Here is a 16,365-nt window from a genome sequence, read left to right as displayed (position 1 = left end):
GCAATAGCGTTGCCGTAAATGTAAATAAATAAATAAATAAAAAGAAATTGGGGAAAAATTTGAAAAAATAATTTTCCCTATTTCGGCAATAGCGTTGCCGTAAATGTAAATAAATAAATAAAAAGAGAAAACAGCAATGGGATTGCCGAAATTGAGAAAAAATTAAATAATTTTCCCCTATTTCGGCAATAACGTTACCGTAAATGTAAATAAATAAATAAATAAATAAAAAAGAGAAAACAGCAATGGGATTGCCGAAAATGTGGGGAAAAAAAAAAATTTTCCCAAACAATTTCGGCAATGGCATTGCCGAAATTGTTGGGGAAAAAAAAAAATTTTTTTTTTTCCCCACAATTTCGGTAATCCCAGTTCTTTTTTTTTTATTTTTTTATTTTTTTTACATTTACGGCAACGCTATTGCCGAAATAGGGGGAAATTATTTAATTTTTCCTCAATTTCGGCAGTGCCATTGCTGAAATTGTGGGAAAGAAAGGAAAAAAGGATTACGGCAATAGCGTTGCCGTAAATATGAGAAAAAAAAAAGAAAAAAAAAGTACAAAAGGATTAAAAATAAAAAGGAGAGAAAACGGCAATTGGATTGCCGAAAATGTGGGAAAAAATAATTTCCCAATTTCGGCAGTGCCATTGCTGAAATTGTGGGAAAAAAAAAGAAGAAAAATTGTGGTAATGGTATTGTCGAAATAGGGGGAAAAAATTTGTGACAAATTAATTGTGGCAATGGTATTGTCGAAATAGGAAAAAAAATTTTGTGACAATCTAATTGCCGAAAATGTGAGAAAAAAAGAATTGTGGCAATGGTATTGCCGAAATAGAGGAGAGAGATATAAAAAAAGTACGCATATTATTCTTTCAATATATTTTTGACTGAACCAGTTTGGTTTGTCACGTTCTTTTAGAAATAGATAAGGATAGATTCAAGTACACTTTTTCTAAAGTGCACGCTGTAAACAAAAACAAAAAAAAAAGTACATAGATTCTTATAGAACGAAAAAATGACTGATGTGCACGCTGTAAACAAAAAAAACAAAGAAAGTACGGATTCTTACCATAGAAAAGAAAAAATGATTGATGTGCACACTATAAACCAAAAAAAGTAAAGAAAGTACCTAGATTCTTACAATATAGAAGAAAAAAATTATTGATGTGTACACAGTAAACCAAAAAAGCAAAGAAAGTACATATATTCTTACACTACGGAAAAAAAAATGATTGATGTGCACGCTTTAAAAAAAAAAACAAAGAAAGTACATAGATTCTTACAGTGGACTTTCCTTCGTTGTAAACAAAAAAAAGTAAAGAAAGTAAACCAAAAAAGACAAAGATTCAATCAACCAATCACCTCAACTCCTCATCTCATTTGATTTTTATTCTCTGCAGAAAATATATTTTGCCACACGTAAATCTTTAACGTGATTCTTTTTTGTCTACTCCTCATCTCATCTCACCTCATCTCCATTCTTTTTTGTCTGCTCCTCGTCTCATCTGACTTATATTCTCTGCAGAAAATAAATTTTATCACATCTAAATCTTTCTTTTTTGTCTTTTTATTGTTCAATTGGTAATAAAAGAGAAGGGAAGTACATAGATCCGTATAGAAGGAAAAAATGACTGATGTGCACGCTGTAAACAAAAAAAACAAAGAAAGTATACAGATTTTTGATGTGCACAATATATATTGATGTGCACACTATAAGGTGTTATTGAAACCCTAAACTATAATGCACAATATATATATAGACACACACAGACACAAAATAAATAAACGTACACCCAAATCTAACTTGCAGTGCTAGAAAACATCATAGCATATGGAATTAGTACCATGTTCTTTCAAATAATACAAACTAACAATATGGTCCAACTCCTAAAAACATAATTAAAAAAAAAAAAAAACAACAGTCCAACCAATCCACTGAAGTAGATTGAATACTTATGTTGGGTCATTCAGTTTAGCCACTAGTGGAGCCAGCCACAGTTCGAGTGGGGCATGTTCTTCTATTATGGCCTTCTTGCCTACAAAGACTGCACAATGGCCTTGGTTGATGCTCTGCCCCTTCGTCCATTTCATTTCGAAGCCGAGTTGTTCTTGGTCGACCTTTTTCACGGCGCAGCTTGACATTAGGATACAAGACCGGGAAATTAGGCTCATTCCAATGTACACTGTCCGGAACTATGCGAAATCTAGGTGCATAACAAGCAACTTGTTCTTCCAAATGGTAGCAACGGTCGATATATCGCATTGCAGAGATGCCTTGATATTTACACACAGCAATGACATGTGAGCACGGAATCTTATAAACCTGCCATTTTTGACAACTACAAGTGTTCTGCCTCAAATTTACCTCATGACGATGATTACCCCTATATGCAGAGTTAGGGTTTATTGGTGTTCTGACTTCAAACAGACCATCTTCATGACTGAACACGTAACTGAATGCTTTGGTGCCTTTTTTTCCCATTTATTGAATTTATTCTTTGCATAGGCCATAATTTTTTCCCAAACAATTTGGCAATGCCATTGCCGAAATTGTTTGGGAAAAAAAAAAATTTTTCCCACATTTTCGGCAATCCCATTGCTGTTTTCTCTTTTTTATTTATTTATTTACATTTACGGCAACGCTATTGCCGAAATAGGGGAAAATTATTTAATTTTTTCTCAATTTCGGCAATCCCATTGCTGTTTTCTCTTTTTATTTATTTATTTACATTTACGGCAACGCTATTGCCGAAATAGGGGAAATTATTTTTTCAAATTTTTCCCCAATTTCTTTTTATTTATTTATTTATTTACATTTACGGCAACGCTATTGCCGAAATAGATATTTCCTCCTATTACGGCAATGGGATTGCCGTAATCCTTTTCTCTTTTTCTTTTTTTTTTAATTTTTTAATTTTTAATTTTTTATTTACATTTACGGAAACAGGGGAAATTTTTTTTTCCTATTTCGGCAATCCCGTTGCCGTAATCCTTTTCTCCTTTTTTTTTTTTTTTCACATTTTCGGCAATGCTATTGCCGTAATCCAAATAGGGAAAATTTTTTTCCCCAATTCTTTCTTTTTTTTCCCACATTTTCGTCAATGGCATTACCGAAATTGTGGGGGAAAAAAAAAAAATTTTCCCCAACAATTTCGGCAATGGCATTACCGAAATTGTGGGGAAAAAAAAAATTCCCCACAATTTCGGTAATGCCATTGCCGAAATTGAGGGGAAAAAAAAAAAAAAAAAAATTTTCCTCCACAATTTCGGCAATGGTTATTCTCTTTCCTCTCTCCTACTTTTTTTGTTATTCTCTCTCCTCTCTCCTGCTTCTGGTTGAATTTCGGTAACAGTATTCTCTCTCCTGCTTTTTTTGGCTGAATTTCGGCAACGCCATTGCCGAAATTCAGTCTTTCTCCTCACTTCCACAATTAACTTTGAACAGTAGGTATAATGCAAATTAACTTTAAATTTTGCAAATTTTACCCAAAAGACTCAGCTATTTGGCTCCACCTTTTCCTTTATTATTTTCTCTCTTTAGAATTTACACCGCCTTTATTCTCTCATCTCTTTCTCAAGCAAGCTTGGAAATTAAGAAGGTGACAAATACGTTAGAGTTGAAAGAACAGGAAAAAAACCACATATATTTAAATTAATTATCAAAGAATAATACAAAGTATCAGTGACCTTCACTTTGGCACTGAGGAAGGACCCCAAACAATGCTAAAAAAGGCATATCCAAAGGTGTTGAACCAATAGAGTTCATTACAAACAAGGACAAATAACTAGACTTTTTCTAATTGACAGACATGACATAATGCCATCAACTATTGCCCGAACACTATGGCTGATTTGAAGTAGGAATTTGTTGCAACGGGGATGACCAAGACTATGATGTCCATCAGCAAATAGAATTAACACATTCAAACACTGGAGCGTTGTATATATTATAATTATATATTTCATACTAGTATAGATAAGACATGGAACTGGTTTTTTTTTTTTTTTTGATCTCTCAAGCACACTTAACTGATAAAAGTGTACAAAATTCCAAACTACGTAGTTAAATACGATAAGGTTAGGTTAATATTGATCTGGCTATTGCAACCTTAAGTCGAGTCCAAATCTTCTGTCTCATCAATTATGCTCCACTTCATACTCCATCAATAAAATTTAGACAACTAACCTCTCTCATTAAATGAAATAACACTGACTTTAACACTCACGTTACTAAAACGTTAACGTTAAAATTCCTATCTTTTTTTTTTTCCTTTTTTTTCTTCCGCAGTTTTATTTCTTCTCTGTTCCGGCTTTTGGTTTTTTTTTTTTTCTTCTCTTCTCCATGTGGTTTGTCTCTTGCCGCAGCTTTTGGGATTGATTTGGACTCTTCCCCTATTTTGTCTCATTGTAATCCTTTCTCCCAAAATCAAAATCAGGCTTTTGCTTTTGTTTTTATATGCCACAGAGGTCCTTTTCTACCATAATTGCAGATTTGTTTCAACTTTTGAGAGGCTCCTACTGCAACAAGCAACCTACAAGGCTTCTACGTATTGTTCAGTCACAAAGTAAGTCCTCTTCTTTTGGTTTAATGTAAATAAATTTCTTTTTTTAATTTATTTTAGGATTTATAACAACTTTCTTATACTTGTGTGAGTTTGTATCTAACGTGTGTGTATATATATATATATATATATATATGTTGTTTATTAAAAAAAATAACTATGTTGTTTTTGTTTTGTGGAAACCAATAGAAGCAGATGAACACTTGAAGATGAAGTGAGGATGTGTCTGTAACCGGGGCGAAGTGAGGATGAAGATGAACACTTGAGACGTCAACCACATAGAGAAGAGAAAAAAAAAAGAAACCTTGAAAGCCTTGAAGGTTGCTTCTTTCAGCAGAAGATCTCTCAAAAGTTGAAACAAATCTGCACTGGACAAAAGGAACCTCTGTGGCATACAAAAACAAAAGCAAAAGCCGGAAACACTTTGGAAGAAGGGAATATAATGAGACAATAGAGGGAAGAGTCCAAATCAAAAACAAAAGCTACGGCAAGAGACAAAACTCAAAAGAGTTCTTGTTGACTCAGACCACTTGGAGAAGAGAAAAAAAAGAAACCAAAAGCCAGAACAAAGAAGAAATTAAAGCTGCGGAAGAAAAAAAAGGGGAAGAGTCCAAATCAATCCCAAAAGCTGCGGCAAGAGACAAACCACATGAAAAAAAAAAAAAAAAAAAAAAAAAAAAAAAAAAAAAAAAAAAAAAAAAAAAAACCCAAAAGCCGGAACAGAGAAGAAATAAAGATGCGGAAGAAAAAAAAAGAATAAAGAAAAGAAAGGAATTTTAACGTTAACGTTTCAGTCCCAAAGTAAAGGAGCATAATTGATGAGACAGAAGATTTGGCTCCCTTAAATCACTCTAATAGCTTAATGGTACCAAAATAAAAGCTAATCCACAAAATGCCCTGAACAGCTAAATATCTTATATATAAAAAGCGGCAATGCCGCTACAGTAATTTAATACTGTACATTCAGTGTTAAATTACTGTTTATTCACTGTTCATCTACAGTGAAATCTTCGTGAGGCACTTTTTTTTTTTTTTTTTTTTCCGTCAATCTTCCGTCCGTTTGATTTTTTTTTTTTTTTATATATATTGTTATACTGACATAACAAATTTCACAATATTTTCACAATTATTGAAGTGTAAATTTCTTATAAGTCAAAATAAAATAATAAAATATGAAATTGTGACTAACCACAACTGAAAATAAATGTTTTGTGAAAAGCCGCAATGTCGCTACAGTATTTTAGCAATGTTCATTCAGTGTTTTTGCATTATTCATCTACAGTGTCATTTTGGTGAGCCACTTTTTCTTCTTTTTTTTTTTTTTTTTTTTAGTTTTGAATAGTAGCTACATTTTTTTTTTTCCAGTCTTCCGTTTGTACTTTTTTTTCCTTTTATATATATTGTTATACTGACACATATTTTCATAATTATTGTGATATTAATTTCATTACCACTTTAGTGTTTTAGCACTGTTCATTCAGTGTTTTTGCACTGTTCATCTATAGTGCCATTTTGGTTAGCCGCTTTGTCCTTCCCTTTTTTTTTTTTTTTTTATAAGTTTTGAACAGTAGCTACAGTACCAAGCGGCACTGGAGCTACAGTTTTTTTCTTTTCTTTTTTCAGTCTTTCTTTTGTATTTTTTTTTCCTTTTATATATATTGTTATATTGATACAATAAATTTTATAATATTTTCACAATTATTAAGATATCAATTTCTTATAAGTCAAAATAAAATAATAAAATATGAAATTATGATCAACCACAACTTTAAATAAATCTATATATATAAAAGTATGAATGCACTAAATCATTGTAACTACGGTGCTTTGGTTTCATGAGCCATTTTTTTTCTCTCAAGTTTTGAATAGTAACTACAGTGCCAAGTGGCACTGTAGCTACAATAGTTATAGTTTTTTTTTTTTTTTTTCCTTTTAAATATTTATGTAAGCTGGTATATATATTGTTATATTAATACAACAAATTTCACAATATTTTCATAATTATTGATATGTGTGAATGCGCTAAAGCACTGTAACTACAATACTTTGGTTTCGTGAGCCGCTTTTTTTTCCCAAGTTTTGAACAGTAACTATAGTTCCAAGTGGCACTGTAGCTATAGTAGCTACATTTTTTTTTTTTTTTTCAGTAATCGGTTTTTTTTTTTTCCTTTTAAATATTTATGTAAGTTGGTGTATATATTGTTATATTGACACAATAAATTTCACAATATTTTCACAATTATTGGCGTGTCAATTTCTTACAAATCGAAATAAAATAAAATAAAATATGAGACTGTGACTAATCACAACTAAAAATAAATGTTTTGAGAAAATGTTACAATACTTATTGTGCAGTGCTTTTGGTTTATTCAACTGGGACTGTAGTTACAGTGCCTAAAGTTTTTTTTTTTTTTTTTTTTCCAGTAGTCGGTTTGTGTTTTTTTTTCTTTTAAATATTTATGTAAGTTGGTATATATATTGTTATATCGACACAACAAATTTCACAATATTTTCACAATTATTGATTGTCAATTTCTTACAAGTCAAAATAAAATAGTAGAATATGAAACTGTGACCAGGCACAACTAAAAATAAATATTTTGAGAAAATGTTACAACACTTATTGTGCAATGCTTTTTGGTTTATTCAATTAGCACAATAGCTACAGTGTCGAAAGTTTTCTTTTCTTTTTTTTTTTTTTTTTTTTTTTTTTTATAGTAATCGGTTTGTGTTTTTTTTTCTTTTAAATATTTATGTAAGCTGGTATATATATTGTTATACTGACACAACAAATTTCACAATATTTTCACAATTATTGACGTGTCAATTTCTTACAAGCCGAAATAAAATAATAAAATATGAGACTGTGACCAACCACAACTAAAAATAAATGTTTTGAGAAAATGTTACAACACTTATTGTGTAGTGCTTTTGGTTTATTCAACTGGCATGGTAGCTATAATGCCTAAAGTTTTTTTTTTTTTTCAATAATCGTTTGTGTTTTTTTTTTCTTTTAAATATTTATGTAAGCTGGTATATATATATTGTTATATTGATACAAAAAATTTTACAATATTTTTACAATTATTGACGTGTCAATTTCTTACAAATCAAAATAAAATAATAAAATATGAGACTATAACCAATCACAACTAAAAATAAATGTTTTGAGAAAAATTTACAATACTTATTGTTATCACAATATTTTCACAATTGTTGAGATCTCAGTTTTTTATAGATCAAATAAAAAAGTGTTAAGTCCACAACATTTTAACATTAATTTATACAATGCCTAAAGTTTTTTTTTTTTTTTTTCCAGTTATCGATTTTGTTTTTTTTTTTTTTTTAAATATTATGTACTACCATGTCTAGTTAATCTATATAAAAGAGCCCAAGGCTCATGAATAGTATTTTTTGTTTATTCAATTTAGTGAGGTGCACTTTCTCTTTTCTTTTCTTTTCTTTTCTTTTTTTTCCCTTTCAACTATGCCAGTTGGTTTTGAGTTTTTTTTTTTTTTTAAGATCTTTATATGTTTACTTTGTACTTGCAATGCAAGTTTACATTGTAAATACACAAAAGTGGTTAATATTATACACATTTGCACAAAAAATGGTAAATACTGTACAAATTTTGTAAATGTGTACAAAATTTGTCAATTTTTTTGTGTCTACAATATAAATTTACATTGTAATTAAGTACAATGTATACATAGAGATATTATGAAAATATTGTGATGCATGTGTCAATTCCTTATGAGTCAAAATAAAATAATAAAATATTATACCGAGATCTAGCACAACTAAAAATGTCGTGACATTTTGTCGTCATTACAATATATTCACAACTATTGAGGTGTGAGCTATAGGTCAAAATAAAATAATAAAATATTGGACTGGGATTTGTTACGGTCTTATACAATTGAAATTAACTTTTTATAACATAATTATCAAAATTCTTAAAATTAATGTCTCTTTTTATTAATGTAAATCTTTATATATTTTAAAAATCAAATGATTTATATTTTTATTTTATGATACAAATAAAATCTAAAATTGATCTTAATCACTACGTTTTTTTTCCATAGCTTGCACGTGCTGCCTTGACTAGTTTGTCTATAAAAGCTTACAGATTTCATTAGAAAGATATCCATATGTAGGACTCCAGCAACCTTAGCCTAAAATGGATTTTCTTTCACCTTCCCTATATTCTGCCATAGCTGGACTTATTGCTATAATTATTTTCTCCCACTATCTTCTAAAGAGGTCAAGAGTTGGTGTAGCCAAAACAGTACCTATTGCTCCTGGTGCATGGCCTGTAATTGGTCACCTCCCTCTGTTAGGGGGAACCCAACCTCCTCACCTAACTTTGGGAGCCATGGCTGACAAGTACGGACCACTTTTTACTATCAAGCTTGGATTGCATCCAGCTTTGGTGGTGAGCAGCTGGGACATGGCCAAAGAGTGCTTCACCACCAACGACATGGCCGTGTCATCGCGACCCAATTTAGTAGCCGCAAAACACATGGGCTATAACTATGCCTTGTTTGCATTTGCACCCCATGGTCCCTATTGGCGTGAATTGCGTAAAATAATCACGTTAGAGCTACTATCAACCCGTCGGCTTGGCCAGCTTGCCTATATTCGAGTCTCTGAAGTTGAGATGTTCTTGAAAGGTCTATACAAACTTTGGACCAAGGAAAAGAACGGGCCAGGCCAAATTTTAGTGGAGTTGAAGCAATGGTTTGGGGACATGAGTCTCAACGTGATTCTTAGAATGATTGCTGGAAAGCGGTACTTTGGTGTTAATCATGATATTGTTCATGAAAAAGCGGCGCGGTGCTGCCAAAAGGCGGTGCGGGATTTCTTGAATTTACTGGGTTTGTTTGTGGTGTCGGATGCAATTCCATATCTTAGGTGGTTGGATTTGGGTGGACATGAAAAGGCCATGAAGAGAACTGCAAGAGAGATTGACAACATTCTTGGGAAATGGTTGGAAGAGCATAAGCGAAAGAGAGTCTCCGGTAAAACTAAAGAGCAAGATTTCATGGACGTAATGCTTTCGGTCACTGATGGAGCAGACCTAGGTTATGATCCTGACACAGTCAACAAAGCCACATGTTTGCTATGCGTGCTTCCTCTCTTAAAAAAGAGCAAATAATAATATGTCTAAATACACAATAAATTTCACGTGATTAATGTATGATAAAAGAGATATCATAGCAGTCAAGAAAGTATTTTTGCACTAATCACTTTCTATCACATTAAAAATGCGAAAACATTTATGAAATTTGTCATGCCTATAATATTGTTGTGTTTTTAAACCACTAAATCGATATGGATTGCTTTGTTTCACTGTATCATTTGGACAAGAATAACAATTTTCATTATGCAGAATATGATCGCCGGGGGAAATGACACCATTGTAGTAACCTTAACTTGGGCAATATCACTATTGCTGAATAACTGCCATGTATTGAAAAAGGCCCAAGATGAGCTTGACGACCAAGTGGGCAAGGAAAGAATTGTAAACGAGTCGGACATAAATAAGTTGCTGTACCTCCAAGCCATAGTTAAAGAGACTTTACGTTTGTATCCCGGGGCCCCACTATCAGGACCACGTGAATTCACCGAGGACTGCACCATAGGTGGTTACCATGTCCCAAAAGGCACTCGGCTAATCCCAAACCTTTGGAAAATCCAAACAGACCATCACAAATGGTCAGACCCATTAAAGTTCAAGCCAGAAAGATTTCTCACCACCCACAAGGATGTTGATTTTAAGGGGAAAAACTTTGAGTTTATCCCATTTGGAAGTGGTAGAAGAATATGCCCTGGAGCATCTTTTGGAGTTCAAATGGTGCACTTAGCACTTGCTAGTTTTTTACACATGTATGACATTTCTACTCCCTCGAATGTAAAGGTTGATATGACTGAGAGCTTTGGACTCACAAACTTGAAAGCCACCCCACTTGAAGTTCTCATCACACCACGCCTGCACCTCACGAGCTTTATGGATTAGTCCATCTAAATAGAAGTATAGAACTCAAGTGTACTCCTAAGTCTTGAAGTTCTCATCACACCACGCCTGCACCTCACGATCGAGCTTTATGGATTAGTCCATCTAAATAGAAGTATAGAACTCAAGTGTACTTCTAAGTGTTGTTGAATTTTTCTTATGGAGTTTGATGATGTAAAATGGAAATTTCAGTGCCTATATAACACTCTTTTGTCAAATATCATGACATGCACTTAATGTCATGCTTCCGATGCTCCAACTGGTGTATTGATCTACAGGGATGGAACCAAAATTCAAACCTAGGCCAAACCTTAAAACTATCTTTTATTTTTTATGAAAATAAAAACTAGCATTTATTTCATATTCAACAAAATACTATATACAAAATAAATGTTTCTTAAACATTTGATATTATAAAGATATCAAAACAATCACAAAATAAAGACTTTGTCCTCAAAAAACAACCACTTACCAAAGATTTTGGTCTCACAAATTCACAATCACAATATTCACGTCCCAGTGGTCCCACTATATGTCTTTATAGATAAAACCAAAACAAAAAAAAGTTACAAACACAGGTCCACACAAAAAGTCACAATTACACGGTACAAAGCCACAAACTACAGTCCGCACAACACACCACAGTCACAATCCATAAAAAGTCACAAACACAACACACCACAGTTCATAAGAAATGCAAAAGTTAGAGGGCCAGAGGCAGAGCATTATAGCAAAGACAAAAAAAAAAAAAAAAAAAAAAAAACAAAAAAACAAAAAAAAAACAAAAAACAAAAAACAAACACAAATATGACTTAAGAGAGGAGAGAAATTTCTTAGATTTACCATACCTTAGCCAATTCAACTCGTGTGTGAGTATGAACAGCAATAGATGTAGATCAAGGATCTGAGGAGCAGCAGCAGCAACAACAGCAACACTAGATCTAATCTAAGGAAAAGAACATCAGCAAGCTAGCAGTGATGGAGGCATTGAGGTTGAGTGGAGGAAGAGGTTAGGGTAAAAATTTGGGAATTGTAATTTAGGTTTTCAGTCCATATTTATATTTTATTTTGTAGTTAATTTTAGTTTGTCCAAAGGTTATTGATGTTATACTTTAGACAATTTAATTCATTTAAACTAATAAATTTTCTTATTATTCTTGAGTTAAAGGGGCATGGATTTTATTTTATTTATTCTTTTTTTTCTTGTGGGTCAATATATAAATATATCAGAGGAGGAGCGCCAAAATATATATATATTTAAGGGAAAATCTTAATTTTTGTGGGTCAATACCAGTTTTTTTTTTTTTTTTTTGTAGGTCTGTCCCTGTTGATCCTAATGTTTTGGTACATGCTAATAGTCAATATAAAAAAACCTTTAAACTAATCAACAAGACTAAATGAATAATAATAATATTCGTGATTTATATATATACGTATTATGATGATGAATACTATTATGGATTCCATATAAGAGAAACTTAAGCTATTCATACATGACGTCCGTATCACTCTTTTGACAATTACATTTACTATGTAATTGTCATACATGTCATTCTCCCTAATCTCGATTGGGGAGAATGACATGCTCGTTTGAAAATCCATAGAAGAGAAACTTAAACTATTCATACATGACATCCGTATCACTCTTTTGACAATTACATTTACTATGTAATTGTCATACATGTCATTCTCCCTAATCTCGATTGGGGAGAATGACATGCTCGTTTGAAACTTAAATTAAATTATGTTTGTAATACAATCTGCATTCTACATGCATATTGTGGTAGAGGCACTCATGGCCCCACTAATTTCTACCATTTTTTTCTTAACTTGCATAGATGAAAAGAATTTTTAAGATTTGGAACTCACATGTCTAGCTAATTTTTCTCTTAATTTGAACATTCTTTTATAATGTTCTCTCTCCATGCACAATCTTGTTCCAAATTCTAACTTTTTGCTCAATTGAAATATTAAATTAAATTAAATAAGAGTAAAGTGACTTGGTTCTATTTTGACTCAATTAAAAAAAAAAAAAAATCCACTAGTTTTTACATTGTGCTTAGGAGATTAAGTTCAGAGGAGTTTGGCTTACCTCCAGTACTTTTTTAACTAGATATGTCATTTTGTTTTAAATATACAATGGTAAGTGGTAGTGGATTTTAATCTCCACATTTTATTTAGTTAGTGGGTGATGTGGCAGTCTCTCATTAAAACAAAATGAGATTCATTTTTGAAAAGTACCAGTAAGCCAAACTCAGTTCAGAGATTTTTTTTTTTTTTTTTTTTTTTCCTTTTATACTTCCCTTTTGAAAAATGTGGCTAGCGGTGGAGGCCCATCAAACATCGTTCACGCAACAATACAATTCTTCCATATTAGATCATAGAAAGGACACAAAAAATTTCTCCTTAATTGTTCTTTGTTTTCTCCCAAAATTTGTTAATCTCCTAATCATTAAATTTTTAATTGATTTCCCTTTGTTTTAGATATATATTTCCCTTTGTTTTAGATATATAAAAGGGTAAATTGCAAATTACATTCCTAAAGTTTGGGGGGGTTTAGATTTTACACCTTAAAGTTTCAGAATTTAGATTTTATCCCTTGAAGTTTGGGAGTGTTTGGGTTTTATACCATGACATTTTAGAATTTGGATTTTGACCCCCAAATTTTAGGGGTGCTTGAAACGTCAGGATGAAAAATCCAAACACTCCAAACTTTAGGGGTAAAATCCAAATTCTGAAACTTCAGGGGGTAAAATCCAAACACCCTCAAACTTTATGGGTGTAATTTGCAATTTACCATATGTATAAACACACACACACGCATCACGCATGTGCTGTGGCTTTTTTTTTGGTCTAGTGTCAAAAATTTTCCAAAAATATAAAAGAGAAAAATGCAACTAAAAATCATATAGAACAATCAAAATCATATGAGTAATAAAAAGATTAAAGAAAGGCATTAAAAGAATTACATTGTAGGAAGGGAAGAGGCTGAGATCGACGGCGGCCTCGGGGTGAGATCGGCCATAACTGGAGACGGTGAGACCATGACTGAGATCGGCAAGATCAAGCATTGCTGAGTGAGATCGATGGCAACTGACAATATTGACGGCGGTTGGGCGAGTCGGACTATGGGCGAGATCAGCGACGGCAGTTTCAGAGGGTGAGAGAGATTGAGAGGAATCGGTGAGAGGAATAGAGGTAAGAGAGATTGGGAACCAATGAGAGAGAATAGAGGTGAGAAAGAAGAAAAATGAATAAAGTTAAGAGAGAGGAGAGAGAAAAGAGAAAAGAGAATAAAAAAATATTAAAACTTATACCATTTATGTCCGTACGCTCTCATATTTGAGATTGTATTGTTCATTCATGTCAAATATTTTGGCATTTACAACATCTGGTAAGAGTGATTTTTTAGTGTTTGGTGTGTCAAATGCCAAATATCAAATGCCAAATATTTGGCATTTGACACACTATTGCTCTAATTACTCACCAAATAAAATTGCACACACTTGACACCTTATTCCTAGACACCTAGCTACTAACACTATGACACAACCACTCTTGACTTTCTTTTTGTCACTTCATACTAGTCTTGGTGCTTACCCATTCTTCACCTCACTTCACACATCTCATATCAAAGTGGGAACCAAAGGTTCCTATTTAATTTATACAAGCATGAGGTCGGTTAAGTAACTGACATTAAGCCTCCGTTTAGATACCAAAGAAAAATGAAAATTATTTCACTATTCAGCTTATTTTTGCTACTATTCATTAGCCCCACTGCATTTTTTGGTACTATTCATAGGACTTACTGTACTATTTCAGTTAACTTTTACCTTTATCTATAGTACTTTCAATAATAAGTTTTTAGTTTCAACAAAATAAGCGGTATCCAAACAGACTTTAAAACTTCTAGCTTCATCTAATTTCTGCCACTAGAGTTCTAGTAGCTCTAGGTCAGTTTATTATTATTATTATTATTATTTTAATTTCTAGCCCCTTCTAGACTATTACAAAAATTTATGGCTAAGTTTCACTTCTACATGGTAGTTCTCTAGATTAAAGAGAGACATCTCATAGAGAAATCTGAAATGCAAGGGAAATTTCTAGAGAATGAGAGAAAGGCGGTGCTTGATTTTTAACATACATCAGCAAAAGATTCTTAGGTTAAGTTGCACAGTGTTAGCCAAAATCTAGTTCCTTCCCCTGCCACCATTATAGATGGGCATCTCCATAGAAGTAGAAGTAGAACATGAGTCGTTTCCTCATCGCTATGCCCACATCTCTCACGTACTCTACTCACCATAATGTAGTGGCATCAAACAATTACTTTTGTAGGCAACGAGTTTGTTAATGCTCTACAAAGGAAATGCTTGATTTTTTTTGGGATATTATGCTATTAAAGTCTCCTCCATAAAGCTCCATGCCTTTTACCATAACAACTCCTAGGGTTGTTAATCTCCTCCCAAATCAATAGCATATGATAGGCTCTTTGAACTGTAAAATTGTCATTCTTTGTCTAAGAAAATTTGTAGGTACTTAAGAGTATGGATAAATTGTATTCCATTCTCTAACATTTATGGTAGATCTTACCATAAATTTGATGAGTGGACTCTACCATGAATGTAAGAGGAGGGAGTACCATTTTTCGTGCTTCAAGAGTAACTAAGAATTACTCTTTTGTCTAAGCCCATTCCACCTATTACAACAAATTCAAACCCAACTCCATCACCACCACCAACGGCAAACTTAGTATCAACTCATAAACCACCACCAACAGCCACACAACCAAAAGAAAGAACCTCCAACAGCCAAAAGAAACAATCCAACCATCAACACCACCACACAACTAAAAGAAAAGGCCCCTAACCATTAACGGCACAAACCCACCTCTAACATAGCTCAAGCCTCAAACCACAGTAACACTAATTCACACCTCACATCCACAACCACAACCATCCCAAGATCGGCGACCCACATCCATCAACACAACAAACCCAAACCCAACAACACAGTAAACCGAAAACAAAAATCTCTAGATCGGTGACCCAAACTCATGAAAATAAGAAGAGAGAAAGGGATGGGCGAAGAGAGAAAGGAGAGAGAGAGAGAGAGAGAGAGAAATGTGGAGTTTGCGCGGTGTAAAATAAACAACCATTGGTGGTGGCCACATTTGATTTGAGTTTTCTTACAAAAAATTTCGATGAACTTATTTTTGTATGAATTCGAAAACACTAAAAAGTTGTTTTCATTTTCTGTTCTCAAAGCCATATATTTGAATCTTGTTTTTAAAAACTGAGAACAAAAAATAAGGCTAAACATATTTTTAGGTGATGGAACCCACAAAAGAACAGAAAATGAAATGAAACCCATATTTTTGGATCTTGTTTTTAACAACTGAGAACCAAAAATGGAACCAAACATATTTTTAGGTGGTGGGACTCATGAAAAACAGAAAATGGAACCAAACAAGCCCCTAGCTTTTCTGTTCCAATTTTGTTTTTGATTAAGAATTAAAGCGCAAAGTGGGTGCCCAAATAGACTTTTTTTTTTTTTTTTTTTTGGTGAGTTTAGTGTTTACATGTTTTATCATATATTTTTGTAACCTTGCTCTTTTTTTTCTTTTTTAACCTTTGTTTGGCTTTTACTATTGGAAAGATCACAACATTTTCTTTCTAAAGCCATTCAATTTTTGAATCTAATTTTTTCATATCTTTGAGCTAGATGCTTTAGAAGATAGTGTCAAAATTAATTTTGTTCCAAAAGTTTAGAACTTGGTTTTCTTGAATATT

At 32.7% G+C, this 16,365-nt stretch overlaps 1 protein-coding gene across 1 annotated transcript; it reads left to right on the top strand.

Annotated features, from left to right (window-relative positions):
* Nucleotides 1-8,674: 8,674 nt before the first annotated feature.
* LOC115972304 (cytochrome P450 CYP82D47-like) lies at nucleotides 8,675-10,652 on the top strand. Its single transcript, XM_031092543.1, has 2 exons — nucleotides 8,675-9,688; nucleotides 9,953-10,652. Exons 1-2 carry the CDS (start codon nucleotides 8,741-8,743, stop codon nucleotides 10,577-10,579), a joined length of 1,575 nt encoding a protein of 524 aa, XP_030948403.1. The 5' UTR covers nucleotides 8,675-8,740; the 3' UTR covers nucleotides 10,580-10,652.
* The last annotated feature ends 5,713 nt before the right edge of the window (nucleotides 10,653-16,365 follow it).

The sequence above is a fragment of the Quercus lobata genome, chromosome 12, assembly GCF_001633185.2.
Source record: "Quercus lobata isolate SW786 chromosome 12, ValleyOak3.0 Primary Assembly, whole genome shotgun sequence".
Taxonomy (NCBI): Eukaryota; Viridiplantae; Streptophyta; class Magnoliopsida; order Fagales; family Fagaceae; genus Quercus; species Quercus lobata.
This window is presented reverse-complemented; position numbering and strand designations above follow the sequence as displayed.